General features: G+C 40.1%; 1 protein-coding gene across 1 annotated transcript; it reads right to left on the bottom strand.

The window, feature by feature from the left end:
* Nucleotides 1-1,461: 1,461 nt before the first annotated feature.
* Nucleotides 1,462-10,526, bottom strand: LOC121637221 (interferon-induced GTP-binding protein Mx-like). Its single transcript, XM_041981235.1, has 12 exons — nt 10,237-10,526; nt 8,886-9,026; nt 8,607-8,761; nt 7,847-7,985; nt 7,568-7,766; nt 6,879-6,957; nt 6,657-6,779; nt 6,401-6,542; nt 5,814-5,972; nt 5,393-5,469; nt 2,872-3,090; nt 1,462-2,014 (listed from the first exon to the last, which is right to left on the bottom strand). Exons 1-12 carry the CDS (start codon nt 10,421-10,423, stop codon nt 1,751-1,753), a joined length of 1,884 nt encoding a protein of 627 aa, XP_041837169.1. The 5' UTR covers nt 10,424-10,526; the 3' UTR covers nt 1,462-1,750.
* Between the last annotated feature and the right edge of the window lie 6,059 nt (nt 10,527-16,585).

Here is a 16,585-nt window from a genome sequence, read left to right as displayed (position 1 = left end):
TCCCACTATGTTAGGTTTCGTTTTTCTTGCAATGCAGCGCGTTATGATTCAAACTGCATGATGAGGGAATATCTGATCTCTTTACTTCATCAGTATTGATCAGTGTTCGTATGTTGCAACGGTTGCAGATTTTTTTTTTTTTCAGCGGTAATGGGGATTATTTTCCTTCTTGATTAGACAAAATACATAGTTAAACCCCTTTCCCCCTCAAGTATTCAGTTTCGTTTTACCTTTGAGCACCATTTTCTCAAAATGATAAGCAAACTTGTTTCCGAGAAGTAAGTTTTCTTTTTAAAGCAGATTTTTTTTTTTTTAAGAAGTCCCTAAATCATTGATGTCCAACTCAAGAACTAATGTCCTGGAAGGTTTCAAGGTTTTCCTGCTTCAACACTTGACTCAAATTAATGGATAATTTACAGACTTGTGCAGACTTGTAATAAGCTGCAGGGGTATTTTATTGTATAATTCTGTCCAGAACTTTTGAAGAAATCAGCATCATCATTACTGTGTTCTTTATTGTATTATTGAGCTGAATGATAATCAGACACACCAGTCTCAGGTCTTTTTATCTGGAAAATGATTTCTTCCTTCTATTCTGTCTTTTAAATCTTGCGCTGTTCTGTAAGGCATTCCGAGTTGCATCTCGGCTTGAAAGTGCTATAGAAAAAAAGGAAAAGTTGAAGATCCCTTGGTTTTCTCCAGGCTCCTTGTCCTTTATTCTTGCAGGGAAGCAGTCCCATTTCATGATGCTGCCATCACCATGCTTCACCATAGCAGTGGTGTCATTCAAATGAGTTAGCGCTCTTGAATTTATTTTCCACAGAGTCTTTCAAACACAGTTATGGCAAAAGTCAAAGTTGGTTGTAATGTGTCTCCCTCAGAGAGGGTTACTCTCACCAGTGAATCTTTATGGATGGTGGTGTTACTGATGTTTGCTCTTTCAGCAGGTGATCATGTGTGCAACAGACTTCTGAAGCACTTTCATTCACTGCTGCCTCCTGGGTCACCAGAGATCTGTTTAAGTTATTTAGTTAAGTTTGGTTAGATAAGCAGGTATGTTTTTCCACAGTTGTTGAAGACACTCAGCTTCTTTATTTTCCTCCACGGTTTGATTGCATTGATCTCAAGTTTTATGGTTTGATTTTCCTCCTGCCGTGTTATGAATTTTGGACTCTCACATGTTATATTCCTTTAAAAGATATTTATGCTAATTCATTGCATGGATTAGTGAAGCAAACACGATGTACTGTCAACAATTTGCATAGATTGAGAAATTTAGTGTTACACTTTTTTAAATTGTTGATCAATTAAAATTTCAAGAAAGCTTTAGCTTTTTTCATGGTTTAATAAAATATGCTTAAGACACTTTCTCAAGTAACTATGTTTGCGTAGCTTCAGACTGGAAAGTTTGAAAGAAACTGTAGATACTGAGAGTGGAAGACGCTGAAGGTAGATTTCAGCTTTCAGTTTTATATGCTTCTTGTTTATTAAAGTTGAGGGGAGTAAACAACTGGTATCAAATTAAATAACAAATAGCATGGCACTGCACCCAAGGAAAAAAAAATTCTACACAAACAACATTTGACAGAAACGGCAATAAATCACAACAGGCTTTTTATATTGTGCATATATCTACAGTATCAGACAGCCACTTAAAATGTAATGCTAAGATAAAATTGACAGACTCCCAATGTTAGCTCTTAGCTTATGTTAAATGTCTTCATAGTAACAACAAATGAGATTACTGTTTTCACAGCACGTCTGTTGTGCTGAAGTCATATATGTTCATACTAAATTCACTTAAAAGAAGCCGTGCCTTTGACAGGCGCTGAATGGCCATCTGCAGGTGGAATCTCTTCTCTTTTATGCCACCGTCCTCTTGAAGCAGGGACTCCATTTTCTCCTTGTCCTGAAGCATCTGCAGCATTTCTCTCTGCAGCTGGATGGCAGACTCCTGCAGCATCTGGTAGTGGATCACCAGGGGGATCTGGTCGGCCAGACGTTGGCCTGCAATCTGACAATAAAGTTGGGGCAAAAGAAAAATCTATTTGTTACAAAAACCCCAAAACAAACAAAAAAAAAAAAAAAAAAAAAAAAAATGTACACAGCAATATACCCAAGTTTAGTTTAATCTGGAGGAAATATGTTTTAATTTTAGGTTTTATAGTTTTATATAGTTATAACATTAAAATGTTTTGTGATGCTTTTTAAAAAAAAATTGTTAGGTGACAACTAAATGATACTACTTTAAAACCTGTTCCAACTTAATCATAAAAAGTTTTTAAAAACAGCTTAAAACAGCTAAATAAATGATCCACCATTGTTTAAGTTTTTTTTGTTTTATAAACTGATGTATATAGTAAATAGTATAGTAACATATAGAGCTTTTATCCAAAGCGCTTTACATGCACATCACATTCACCCATTCACACACTGATGACAGAAGCTGCCATGCAAGGCGCTCAACCGTGACCCATCAGGAGCAATTAGGGGTTCAGTGTCTTGCTCAGGGACACCTCAACATGAGCTCTCCAGGCCAGGATCGAACCAGCAACCCTTGGGCTACAGGATGACCACTCTACCCACTGAGCCATGCCGCCCCTACAGTATAGACCATTTACCATTTAGTAAAAAAATGATGCTATTGAAACCACTGCCTTTGAGTTCTTTGGAATAAAACACTTGATCCTCTCAAAAAATTGTGCTTAAAGCTGATATTCCTGAAAAACATACTTCTTCACATATAAATATAAGATTTATCTTCTTAATTTAAGTTCAGTTAGATTTTTTTTAAATTTTTTTTACTATTTTAAAATTAGATAAAGCAAGGTATTTACTTTTTTTCATCTGATAGCTGTCAAAGACACTTACTTGATAATAGGATTTAAGGTGTTTCATCATCTCTTTCAGGTTGGCCCCACTCTCATTGTTAGGAAAATGAGTTATGTTGCTTTCTTCTCTCTTTCTCTTCCCCAATTTCTTACTGTATCTTCCATCCTGAGTGTAAACAATCATCTCCATCTTGAACTGAGTCCTCAGCAGAGATTCTGCCACTGTTTCCCTCTCATTTCGGATGGCTTCAATCTTCATCTAAATCACAGAAAGCATGCATGTTAAGTCTTTATATAGAACAACTGTACTCAGAAACACGGTGTAATTAGAATTACTGGCAGCCCTGAGTTATATGTACAGAATTTATAATATTAAAAACAATTAAGAGTTGTTGATTAATTTTCCTATTCAAAAAACTTTTTACATTTTACATATTTAACATACAAGCTGGTTGCAAATCCCTTCAGGAGGAGTGTTAACCCAACCACAAATGCAAAAAGATGCCATTTCATATATATTTTTCTTTTTAATCGAACAAGAAGTGTTTAGCATTCCAGTTCTTAACTATGTTTTGACAGAAATATAATAAAAAGTCTTGCATTAGTGCAGATAAGTGTGGATTTCAGCTGCTGCAGGTGACACTACTCTTCCTCTTGCTCATGTTGCTCTGAAATGATCAACATTTGTAGGGATATCAAAGCTTTGACTGAGTCTTTGATTTGTCCCCTAAAGTCAATAATGTATTTGTTAAGCAATTTTACAAGAATTATTAAAATCAGAAAGTAACCAATCCATTTTATAGCAAAATGGTTTACAAAGTGAGAGAAATCTAGGTTCTCGGTCCTTGGGTCTTTTAGTAAAGTAACAGCTTGAAACACAAATTCAACAGGACAAAAGAATAGTTTAGGACAGTGGTTCCCAACCTGGGGTGTGGGACTCCCCAAGGGGGTCCCAGAGGCTTTAAACATTTAGAGCCACTGTGATTAATGTTCACACATTGTCCCTATTTTAAGGGAAAAAAAGTAAGGCTATGTGTTAATTTAACTTTGGTTTTTATCAAAGGTCAGGACTCAACCAGAATACATTATTTATGGTGAGGATCTCACTTTTGAAAGCATAAAACCAGGCATGTTTTCAGCATGCAGTGGGGTAGGGGGTCCATGGCTTTTAGTATTTGCATGAAGGGGGTCCTCAAAGAAAATAGGTTGGGAACCACTGCTTTAGGAGAAGAAATGGACTATTGTAATCCAGTTATAAGTCTGGATCTAAATACCATAAGGTTAGTTTGTATGAAGAGCAATATTCTAATATTAACCCTTTTAAGACCTTACTCTGAATCAGATACTCTTATGTAAACAGTATTTTATAGACCTAAAGAAAAAAGAGGAATAAAAAGATATATTTTATGTGAGAGAGAAACTTGAACAATACTCCATCACACGGAGATTTCCTCTACCTCCCCATCCAGCCTGTCAGCAGTGGTCATATAAAGAGACACCTGGAGAGTCTGAACCAGAACAAGGCTGCAGGTCCTAAAGGTCTATGTGAGCTTCTACAGCATCCTTTTAACCTTAGCCTGAGTTAGGAGAAGGTTACAGGGCTGTGGAAGACATCCTGTCTTGTTATGCTACTGAGTTCAGTCTAGCTGTCCTAATGCTCCACAACATAAAAGTCCAGTAGAAAATGTTATTGGATCTTAGAAGTAAGCAGGTGAACACCTTTAAAGACCTACAGTCTGATTCTCAATCTAGGGTTGGTATTAAAGAAGACATTTGCTTGTGTCATCGTGCCTACTCTCATATTGGCAAAGAAGCCAACACTTGTCACAAGCCACATCCTTGGAGAGGAGGAGGATGTGGTAGAGGTTTACAGTCTCCACATAATAACCTGCCCAGGAAATGCTGCACAGAACAGCCTCGACTTCTTGAGAAAACTTTAAAGCAAGATGCTACATATCTATTTTATGTCTGTGCTGGAGGGTTTAATCTGCATTGAAGCCATCTGTTACCCGCTACATAACGCAGTAATCAAACAGTGAAGCATGCTTCTATCCTCTGTTCTAAATCAGTGGTTCCCAACCGTTTTTCCTCTGGGACCCCCTTCATGCATATACTAAAATGCCATGGACCCCTGCTTCATCCCGTGCTGAAACTATGTTTTGTTTTAGGCTGTCAAAAGTGAGATTCTCATCATATATAATGTATTCTAGGAGAGTCCCGTCGTTTGATAAAGCCAAAGTTAAATGAATAACATATCGCCTTACTTTTTTCCCTTAAAATAGGGACAATTTGTGGACATTAATCACAACTGCTGTAATATTCAAAGCCTCAGGGACCCCCTGTGCTCTTTGGGGGACCCCCTTGGTCCCAGACCCCAGGTTGGGAAGCCCTGTTCTAAATGATAGGGATATGATTATGGCTTTGGTTGCGATGTTAAGGAGGGTGTGAGACATTAATCAGACTATGTTTAACATAAATGGAAAAATTAAATGACTATCATACAGGGCAACACGTGTAAGCAGCATTTTTTAAAAAATGGATGGAAAAAAGTAAAACAATACCTTGGCCATCCTGATAAGATTAGGCAGCCCAACCAAGCTGCTCTGTGCCAACATAAGCAGTTCTTTCTTCACAATTTCTAAAAATATAAATGTTTTGTTTTAAAGATCTGACACAAAAAAGAAATATTGAAGAACAAACAACAATTAATATCTGACAAATATAAAATATGAAGTGTGGCTGATTTTGAATATGATCAAAGCTGCAATTGGTTTAATAAAGAAAAGTTCTAATTCTCTCACACATCAATACATAAATAGCAGTAACTGACAGTCTGTCCCCAATATTTATCTGTACTGTTCTAAATCTAGTTAGCAGCAGTTTGTTGCAACTGAATACTGAACTGCAGCATTAATCTAATTACTTAATAGCGTCATCTTGTATTATAAGAACCTGAAATCATTATAGCAACAGAAGACATGCCTGTCACCCCTTTGAGCTTCTGGACAGCAGGCTCTTCCAGCTGTTTGATTTGCTCCTGGATCATGGCCTCAAAGGTCTTGTAATTGATGAAGCCCGGCAGTTCTTTTCCTCTGTACTTGCGTTCATACTGAGCCACCTCTCTCTCAATATTCCAGCTGACTGCAAAATATTTACAACAAAACCATCTCAGGATTTCAAAATGTAAGATATGTTGAAAGTGGCTTAAACAGTGTGTAGTGTTAAAGAATTGCTTGATGCATTAGACCAGGCTTTCTAAAATGGGGGTACACATACCCTCTGGGGTACTTGGAGACACTTCAAGATCCACGAGAAAATAAAACCGTGTGAAAGACTTTAATGTTTTTTATTAATTGTTATGTAATCTATTTTGATGTGTTTATATGCATGAATTGCTTTCTTCTTTTTTTTTAAATGTAAAGCACTTTGTGTTGCCTTCATCATGAAAAGCGCTTCATAAGTAAAGTTTGATTTGATTTGCTTTATAGGGTAGAGAAATTATTCTACAGCAGGTAGAATATTGAAAAAAGTTTAAGAACCACTGTGTTAAAGGTTGTGAAGTCACTTACAGTTTGTTCCAGATGTATCTATGACGTTCTTCCAAACTGCAAATTCTTTTCTGAGTTTAGAGAAGATTTTGGGCTTGAATCCACATCTTAGTTCCTCCCCTTTGGTGAGGTAAATGGCATCCTGTGTAAATGCTGTCACTCTCTTAAAATAGAGCAGGTTCAGGTAAAAACAAGAGGATAAAAATATTTTATTTATTTCTTCTTAAGCTTGAAGATTACTGGTTGGACTTTTGATTAGAATATGTTAAAAGCTTACATCAATGAGAAAACCAAGTCTCTCAGTGGGCTCCGGTGGGGGTCCGCTTCCTAATTTGTCCAGCATTTCCTGAGTCTGTTTTAGCTTTGTTTCTATCTGTTCTTCCAGGCGAGGCAGAGATTTCTACAAATCACATGGAGAGATTGGGAAAAATAAAGTTTGTGTAAAGAAAATCTTCAGACATTAACAAGCTATAAAAGTGCAGAAATAAGAAAAAACCACCTGGATGTGATGCACCAGCTCCAGGGTGAGTTTTTCTGCCACTTTGGGAACAGTGGCCTGGCCTTCATAATAAAGCGTCCTACAGCACAAATAAAAAGTTACAGACTTCTTGTGATACTGAAGCCTCTCACACTGCCAGCTTTGTATCATGGACTCTGTGTCATGGATGCTGGACTCTAGTGTCTGCCCTTTTGGTTAGTTTTCTTCTCCCCCTATGTGTGTTTGTGGGCATGGTTGTTTCTACAGACAGATTTCTATGGCACAGCTGCCTTTCATCTAATCATCGCAGCTGCCATCCATCTAATCATCACAGCTACCAGTCATCTACCAATCCACCAGAGTATTTAGACCACATCCTTCCTTCACTTGACGCCAGAGCGTTGTACTAGCCACACTTGGTATCTAGTCTCTTGTATTTTGAGAAATTCTGTCTAGCTCTTGTTTCCTGGTTTTAATCTGCATCGTCTTCCAGAGAATCCTGTGTAAGCCTTCCAGATCCAGAGCCACGCCTGCACAACTCTGCCCCTACAGACCGAGGATCAGCTGTCTGCCCGCTCGCTGTTTATACAAGACACTTTTTGTCATGAAATAAACCTTTTTTTCCTCTGTTCTAGAACTCTGTCTGTTTCCTGGGTCCACCATCTTGCCATTGTAACACTTTGCATGAATCTCTAAAATAATAAACTTACTGGAAATGTGGGTGATCTTTAAAGAAGGCTCTCTCTTTCTCTATGGCGTCAGTGAGAGACACCTTCTCTGTGATCTCCTTCTGACCTCTACACCTGACGATCATGTAGCCCTTCTTTAGGTGGATGACCTTATTCTGCAAAATTTCAACCGTTGTCTCTTCTGTGCCTTTGTCCAACAGGTCAGGCTTGGTCAAGATTCCTGAAAGAGAGAGGAATATCAGAGTTAACGGACTCACTTATAAGAGCCGGATGAGTGTTTAAAAAATCACTTTTATGTACCCAAAGTCCTCTCTCCATCAAAATCCACCTCCTGTGCCATCTTCAAAGCCTCTGTGGTTGCTATGTCCACGTTGCACGGAACCACCACTAAGCTGATGGTTTCTTGTTTTGAGATGAACTTACGGATCAGCCCCTTTATCTGAAATGATAAAGAAATTACGTTTGTGTAAGTTATGAGCTCTATGGAATATATGGGTGTGAAATATATTAACTACACAAAATATTACGAGCTATAAAACTACCCAACCACTTTGTTAGAAACTGTTCAAATAATAAACAGAAGCCCGTATGACATTCACAACATACACTACCAGTTCCCATGACAACATTCTGAGATGATAGTAGAACATTTCTGACACCTGATAAATTCTTTATTATAACATAATTCACATTTTGCATTTACATGTTAAGAATAAAGATTTTGTTTTCTAAGTATTAGACCTTTTTTACATGTTGGAAATAAAACTACTTAAATCTGAACCACAAACTGATAATATCAAATGATTCATAAACCTTGTTAGCACCAGGTCTAAACTGTCCTCATGTTTTCTCTAAATGGAAACAAAAATTTGTTCCATCACAGCAAAACAGTTATAAGCAGGCAAAGACATTTACACAGAAAGCTTTTCACATACAAGTCACAATATACAGTTTACAATGATGAAGATGAAACAGTGAAGGAAAAATGACAAAAAACACTCATTTAACAAATCAGTAAACAGACATCAGAATCAGTTTACCGACTGCTGAATTTACTTACCTGTTCACCAATGTTATCTGGTTGTCCCTTTACAGCCACTCTGGTGATGCCGGGCAGGTCAATGAGGGTCAAATCTGGAACGTCAGGGGAGGCTATCTCCAGACTGATGAGCTCATCGCTGATCCCCACCCCATCCCCAGCCAATTTGACTTGCGCTGAAGAGAGAGTACAGGCGTTTATGGAAAGTTATATGAACGGTCACTGATCAGTAAATGGAGCAACTACATTTTACCTCCATCAATAATTAAATTTTGTTAAAGGCATTTTGAAATTTTGTACCTTCGCGGATCTTTTCCTCCACATTTGCGGGACTCTCTATCTCTTCTTCATCACAGTCACGGTAACTTATTTTTCCACACCACTCCTCCCCTTCATTCTTTTTCTTCATCTTTAATTCCAAAGGGCATCTTGTCACAATGCCTGTATCCCAAGTGATGAGACATGGATGAAAGAGTTTAAGTGAAATATATTGTGAAAAGCAGACATATTTCACTTTTCAGCTACCATAGGTATTTGTGAGCTTGGCTTTCCTCAGGTATGTATCATTTAATCATTTTTAATCAAAAGGATGTTTTCAGATGTGAAAAGTTGTCATGATGTCTACATTCGCGATTGAGCTCATAAATAAACAGTAACATTATGCTCTTATGTAATTTATCATTTACTGTTAAGATTGATTTGGCTACACTCAGGGCTCGAGCTTTTTGGGGAGTTTGGGTACCGTGACTTTGCACGTCATGTCCACGCGCATATTAGTGCACGTAGCACAGGTAGAAATATGGTTACTACTATTATAACTACTACTACTACTACAAAAAACAAACAAAAAAAAAAAAAAAAAAAAAAAAAAACTCTGCTGCTACTGTATGCAGCCTGTTTAATCAGAAACAGGGCGGAAAGTTCTTTTAACAGCTGATGTATCTTGATCAGGAGATGTGGGAAAAATTGGCTTTCAGGCAAAAACGTCTCTGGACGCTGACTTGAATAATAAAAAGAAGTTTATTACAAAAGTTCAGACATCAAAACAGATTTCTGCAGCAAAATCTGGAGGTCCCAAAACCAGAACGAAGACCTAAAGACCTGATGTGTCGTTCTATCTTATATAGGGTTTAAACAAAGAAAATGCCTCAGTCCTGTGTCCTCCAATCATAGAGTTTGCCTCAGGTAAATAGGATGCTTATTTGCATAGAATGCATGTTCGTGTGTCAATCCAGTCTGTAGGACAGAGAACCTTATATGGTAAAAACTTGCGTGTGTACCATACAAATGCTATGCTTAGATACCTCACAGCCACAAAAGAAAGCTCACAGCACGCTACAAACAAACAACGCTGCTGTCCACGGTGCTGAAGGAAACAGGACGGATCACATTAGGAGGATTTAAATAAATAAATAAATAAATAAATAAAACACAGATTATTGCTATTCGTTTCAAGACACAATCAGGAACCTTTTTGAAAAATTAAATGAAACCTGAAAGTGAACTACTTTCAGGGCTCCCCCTCAAATTATCAGCTGAATGTCTTTAGGGGAGCTCCTGTGCCTTCGAACCCTGGTTACACTGTAATTCAAGGGGAAAAATAAGAAAAATCATGATCTTGAGGGATGAAGCCTTATAATTTTTGTCTCACCACTTCCTCTTGGCAGAGCCACTCCTGAGAGCGCCTCCAGCACCGAGCTCTTCCCCGAGCTTTGGTCTCCTATCACGGCTATAGCAGGCAGCGCCAGGTCCTTCTCTACACCCAGAGAGCGGAGAGAGTCAATCAGGTCAATGCAGGGACGCACCTTCTCCTCGTACTGCTGGTTCAGAGTGTTCATGGTGACTGAATGGCTCCTGAAAACATAAAACCTTCAGAGCTCTGTGTGACTTGTAGTCTAGCAGAAACAGACTGAGCTGAACCAGGAAAACCAGCTTGGCAGTCCTTCTTCTGGATTCGTTTCATAGTAAATGTTATTAAAACAGGAAGTGAAACCAAACCTAAAGACAGCTGTGTATTAAAATGATTGTCCTGCCTGAGCCACGGTTACGATGAGCAATGAGACCTTTCTTATTTGTCCTTTCACCTGCTGTTTATGATTGTCACCTACCCGTGACAGAATGATAAATTTTACACAGCTTTCTTTTATATGAGCATTGCATCATAGTCTGAATCACATCGTGACTCTGAACAGAAAATGGTAACACTTTACAATAATGGACGCAAAATTTGCTTCGTTACTAGGGAACACCTTGGGGGCGAATCAGTAAGTAATGGGTAGTTAACCAGTACTTACTGGTGACCACAAAGACCAGGCTTATTAGGGAACTACTGGTTAATTATTTGCTTCATTACTAGCGAACGCCTTACAGGCGAATCAGTAAGTAATAAGTAGTTAACCAGTACTCACAAAAACCAGACTTATTAGGGAACTACTGGTTAATTATTTGCTTCGTTACTAGTGAACGCCTTACAGGCGTAATGGGAAGTAATGGGCAGTTAACCAGTACTTACTGGTACCCACAAAGACCAGGCTTATTAAGGAACAAAAGAGAAATTCTTCATGTGAATACTGGATTACTCTGACTCGTTGAGTGAACAGCTCATTTAGTCAAAAACCTGTTTCCTGGTGGTTTTGGAAGCCTTTGTAAGGATGAAAAGCAGTTTTATTTATTTATTCTTGTACTGCTGTGTCATCTTACCTTTACTTGTTCATCACTTACTAAGTAATAAGTCATTACTTAATCACTGACTGGTCATTATCTGTTATATTGTTTACTTCATATAAAAGTCAAACATCATACCAAGTACTTACCAGGGAATGCATCATTAACTAAACAGTACCTGACCAGTAACTACTAATTTTGTGGACATTATTGTAAAGTCAAACATCATACCAAGTACTTACCAGGGAACGCATCATTAACCACCTCAAATCCCTCACGGCCCCCCTCCTGGATCCCCTGCAGTTCGCCTACAGAGCCAACAGGTCTGTAGACGACGCCATCAACATAGCCCTGCACTTCATCCTGCAGCATCTGGACTCACCGGGAACCTACGCCAGGATCCTGTTCGTGGACTTCAGCTCTGCCTTCAATACCATCCTCCCAGACCTCCTCCAAAACAAGCTGTCCCAGATGAACGTGCCTGATCCCATCTGCAGGTGGATCACTGACTTCCTGACGGACAGGAGGCAGCACGTGAGGCTGGGGAAGAACATCTCGGCCTCCCGGACCATCAGCACTGGCACCCCCCAAGGCTGTGTACTTTCTCCTATGCTCTTCTCCCTGTACACCAACTGCTGCACCTCGAGCCACCAGTCTGTCAAACTTATTAAGTTTGCGGACGACACCACCGTTATTGGACTCATCTCTGACGGGGATGAGTCTGCCTACAGGATGGAGGTTGAACGTCTGGTGTCCTGGTGCAGCTACAACAACCTGGAGCTGAACGCCCAGAAGACAGTGGAGATTATTGTGAACTTTAGGAAGCACACAGCCCCACTCCCCTCCATCATCCTGACTGACATCCCCATCACCACTGTGGACTCATTCCGCTTCCTGGGTACCACCATCACCCAGGACCTCAAGTGGGAGCCCACCATCACCTCTGTCATCAAGAAGGCCCAGCAGAGGATGTACTTCCTGAGGCAGTTGAAGAAATTCAACCTGCCAACAAAGACAATGGTGCAGTTCTACACAGCCATCATTGAGTCCATCCTCACTTCTTCCATCACCGTGTGGTACGCTGGAGCCACCACCAGGGACGTACAGAGGCTACAGCGTATCGTGCGCTCTGCTGAGAAGGTGATCGGCTGTACTCTCCCATCTCTCCAGAACCTGTACGCCTCCAGGACACTGGGCCGTGCGGGCCGGATCGCAGCCGACCCTTCTCATCCTGGTCATGGACTTTTTGAGCCACTCCCCTCAGGCAGAAGGCTACGGTCCATCCGGACCAGAACCTCTCGCCACAAGAAGAGTTTCTACCCCTCTGCTGTTGGACTCATGAACGAGAACTCTAGGCCATAAACGCTCTGTCTCAGTCACAGGACCTGTGCTTCATGCAAAAAGAGACAAACATACCAAAGCTACTTTACTGTCACTTTAGCATACTTTCTGGATTATGCTCTAATTCCATACCCATCCTGTATATTTTGTAATTTTGTGTTAAAGTGTAGAGACTTTATTTTGTTTTAAAATTTTTATTTTATATTTATTGCATGCTTAAACTTATAACTTATATTGTTTTTATGTCTGCACCAAGTACCGCAGCATTTTCCTAATGATGTGAACCTGTTCACTCATATGGCAATAAAAAAACCTTTCTGATTCTGATTCTGATTCTGAACTAAACAGTACCTGACCAGTAACTACTACTTTTGTGGACATTATTGTAAAGTCAAACATCATACCAAGTACTTACTGAGGAACGAAGCATTAACTAAGCAGTACCTGACCAGTAACTACTAATTTTGTGGACATTATTGTAAAGTCAAACATCATACCAAGTACTTACTGAGGAACGAAGCATTAACTAAGCAGTACCTGAACAGTACCTACTAGTTTTGTGGCATTTTTTCTATACTGAAAATAACAGTTTGATCTCTTTAGGTTTTATGCATATAGCTATCTAACATGTGCAAACCATTCAAAATTGATAACAACTGCAGAAGAGACAGTATTTATTACACAAAATGTACCTTAAAGTTAGACACACACACACATGCAAGCATTTCCCCCAATAAATGGAAACTATCGTTTCCATATATTTTAAACTTTGTACTGTTTGCATATCTCGTGAAGCATATGTCCAAGTGCACCATTCTTGTGAGATTTGGCCACCCAATGTGTCCACTCTATTGAGGCAAGCTGTTTCTTCAAGGTGTTCTCTGTTCGATTGCCAGGCAGTCTCCAGACCTGGGATTTGTAGGTAGACCACTCACAGTCATATTCTTTGTATGGGCACCTGTTTCTGCGTTTACAAATGACCGGCTGTGGTTTACTGAATAGTGAACATATCCACTATTAGCCAGTGCCGTCATCTAAACCCTCTATTGATCTGAGATGATAGTGGTCCCTTGGCAATCATAACACCTTATGACTGGGATCAAGTGCCACCAGAACTGTTTTCTGACTAGCCTCAGAATGGGCCGCCTTCTCATGCTTTTAATGCCTAGCATTCCAAAGACCCATGTTCGCCTCCTCCAGATTCGTCCAAATCTTCCCCGACCATACTGTTCAAAATAAGAAAACATGGTAGTAAAAGTAAGTTTTGGAAAGTAAGCTTCAGAAAAACAATGTGAGGGATGTGTGGTCAGGAATGAAGAAGATCACTGGCTTCGGGATAAAGGAGGATCAGACTGATGGAGGTCTGGACAGAGCGAATGAACTGAACATGTTCTTCAATAGGTTTAGCTCACCTCCTGCTTCAACCCCAACTAGCCACACACCCTCCATGAGCCCACAGCTTTCCTGTCACACCTCCACTCTGTCACCCTGCAGCTCAGTCAAGGACCTGGACACAACCTCATCTCCCTCCACATCAGGACTTCCTGAAACCTCCTCTGCCTCCACCTCCACTCTGTCTGTCTCCTGTAACCAAGTCATGCAACAACTGGTGAAACTGAACCAGAACAAGGCTGCAGGTCCAGATGGTGTCAGTCCCAGAGTTCTCAAGACCTGCTCAAAACAGCTATGTCCGATTCTCCAGCACCTGTTCAACACCAGCCTGAGCCAGAAAAGAATCCCGGTGCTGTGGAAAACATCCTGCCTTGTTCCAGTGCCTAAAAAACCACAACCAGCTGAACCAAAAGACTACAGACCAGTCGCCCTGACATCTCACGTCATGAAAGTCCTGGAGAGACTCTTACTGGCTCACCTCAGCAAGCAGGTGAACACCTTTCAGGACCCATTACAGTTTGCATACCGTAATGGGCTTGGGGTTGAAGATGCAATCATATACCTGCTTCAGAGAGCCCACTCTCATCTGGACCAGTCAGGCAGCACTTTGAGGGTCATGTTCTTTGATTTCTCAAGTGCTTTTAATACGATTCAGCCTGCTCTGCTGTGTGAGAAGCTGCAGAAATTCCAGGTGGATCCCTCCACAACCACCTGGATTTACGACTACCTCACAAACAGACCACAGTTTGTGAGACTGAAAGGTTGTGTGTCTGAGATGGTGGTCAGCTGCACTGGAACACCACAAGGGACTGTACTTTCACCATTTCTATTCACGCTGTACACCTCAGACTTCCAGTACAACTCTGAGTTCTGTCATCTGCAGAAATACTCTGATGACTCAGCAGTTGTTGGGTGTATCAGTGATGGACAAGAAGCAGAGTACAGAGAACTGGTCGGTCAGTTTGTGAAATGGTGCGGTGACAATCATCTCATCTTGAATACCAAGAAAACAAAGGAGATGATTGTTGACTTCAGGAGGAACAAGAACACACATAGAAATGTTTCCATCATGGGAGAGGAGGTGGAGGTGGTGGAGGAATACAAGTACCTTGGAGTTCAGCTGGACAACAGACTTGAGTGGAAAAGCAACACTGAGTACATTTACAAGAAAGGTCAGAGCAGACTCTACTTCTTAAGGAAGCTGAGATCTTTTAACGTCTGCACCAAAATGTTGCAAATGTTCTACAGGTCTGTTGTTGAAAGTGCAATCAGCTTTGCAGCAATCTGCTGGGGCAGCGGCATCAGAACCAGAGACTTGAAAAGAATTAACAAACTGATCAAGAAAGCCGGTTCTGTGCTTGGAGTAACTCTGGAGCCGCTGGAGTTGATCATCAAAAAAAGAATTCTGTACAAGCTGACGAAGATAATGGAAGATCCTTCACACCCTCTACACAACGCCGTGACGAAACAACAGAGTGTGTTCAGTAGGAGGCTTGTTCAAGTCCGATGCAAGACAGAGAGATACAGAAGATCCTTCCTTCCAGCAGCTATCAGGCTGAAGAACAAAGCCCTCAATTAATTAATGTGATTGTTTAAAAAAAAAAAAAAAAAAAAAAAAAAAAATTACTACTACTACAATATTGAATTTCCCTTTGGGATTAATAAAGTATTTTTCATTCATTCATTCATTCATTAATAAGCCTGGTCTTTGTGGGTACCAGTAAGTACTGGTTAACTACCCATTACTTCCTGATTCGCCAGTAAGGCGTTCGCTAGTAACGAAGCAAATAATTAACCAGTAATTCCCTAATGAGCCTGGTCTTTGTGGGTCCAGTAAGTACTGGTTAACTACCCATTACTTCCTGATTCGCCAGTAAGGCGTTCGCTAGTAACGAAGCAAATAATTAACCAGTAATTCCCTAATAAGCCTGGTCTTTGTGGGTCCAGTAAGTACTGGTTAACTACCCATTACTTCCTGATTCGCCAGTAAGGCGTTCGCTAGTAACGAAGCAAATAATTAACCAGTAATTCCCTAATAAGCCTGGTCTTTGTGGGTCCAGTAAGTACTGGTTAACTACCCATTACTTCCTGATTCGCCTGTAAGACGTTCGCTAGTAACGAGGCAAATAATTAACCAGTAATTCCCTAATAAGCCTGGTCTTTGTGGTCACCAGTAAGTACTGGTTAACTACCCATTACTTCCTGATTCGCCCTCAAGGCGTTGCCTAGTAACGAAGCAAATTTTGCGTCCAGTATTGTAAAGTGTTACCCAGAAGAAAATATTTTTTACTGAACACAAAAAGTGGAGGGAAGATTTCCGCATTAAGTAAAGTTTCGTTTCCTCGCATCCTGGCTGTTCACTCTCATACATCCCAGCCTCAACCTGAAGAACTTTGAAAAAGGTTTTCCTCACACATCGCTCTGTTTTTGCCGGACTCATCTGTCAATGAGAAGCTGCTGAAAAGGACCATTATACTCAGACTAGACTAGAAGATTAGTTCTTCTTCCACTCTCACATAGTTAATGATTTTTTAAGCTGCCAGTGGTGTAAAAACCTACACCTGTCACTGTTTAAAACATCTTTTGTAATGTGCAGGCATATT

The sequence above is a fragment of the Melanotaenia boesemani genome, chromosome 3 (assembly GCF_017639745.1).
Source record: "Melanotaenia boesemani isolate fMelBoe1 chromosome 3, fMelBoe1.pri, whole genome shotgun sequence".
Classification (NCBI taxonomy): Eukaryota; Metazoa; Chordata; class Actinopteri; order Atheriniformes; family Melanotaeniidae; genus Melanotaenia; species Melanotaenia boesemani.
Note: the sequence above shows the minus strand (reverse complement) of the source record. Positions and strands in the feature narration are given on the sequence as shown.

What these genes read in the sequence shown, in the direction of transcription:
- LOC121637221 (XM_041981235.1), bottom strand. Translation starts at nt 10,423, where the DNA reads ATGAACACTCTGAACCAGCAGTACGAGGAGAAGGTGCGTCCCTGCATT. An exon ending in GGAGGAAAAGATCCGCGAAG is followed by an intron (nt 8,762 to 8,885) that starts GTACAAAATTTC and finishes CTCTCTCTTCAG; the next exon opens with CGCAAGTCAAATTGGCTGGG. An exon ending in AAAGATCACCCACATTTCCA is followed by an intron (nt 6,958 to 7,567) that starts GTAAGTTTATTA and finishes TTTGTGCTGTAG; the next exon opens with GACGCTTTATTATGAAGGCC.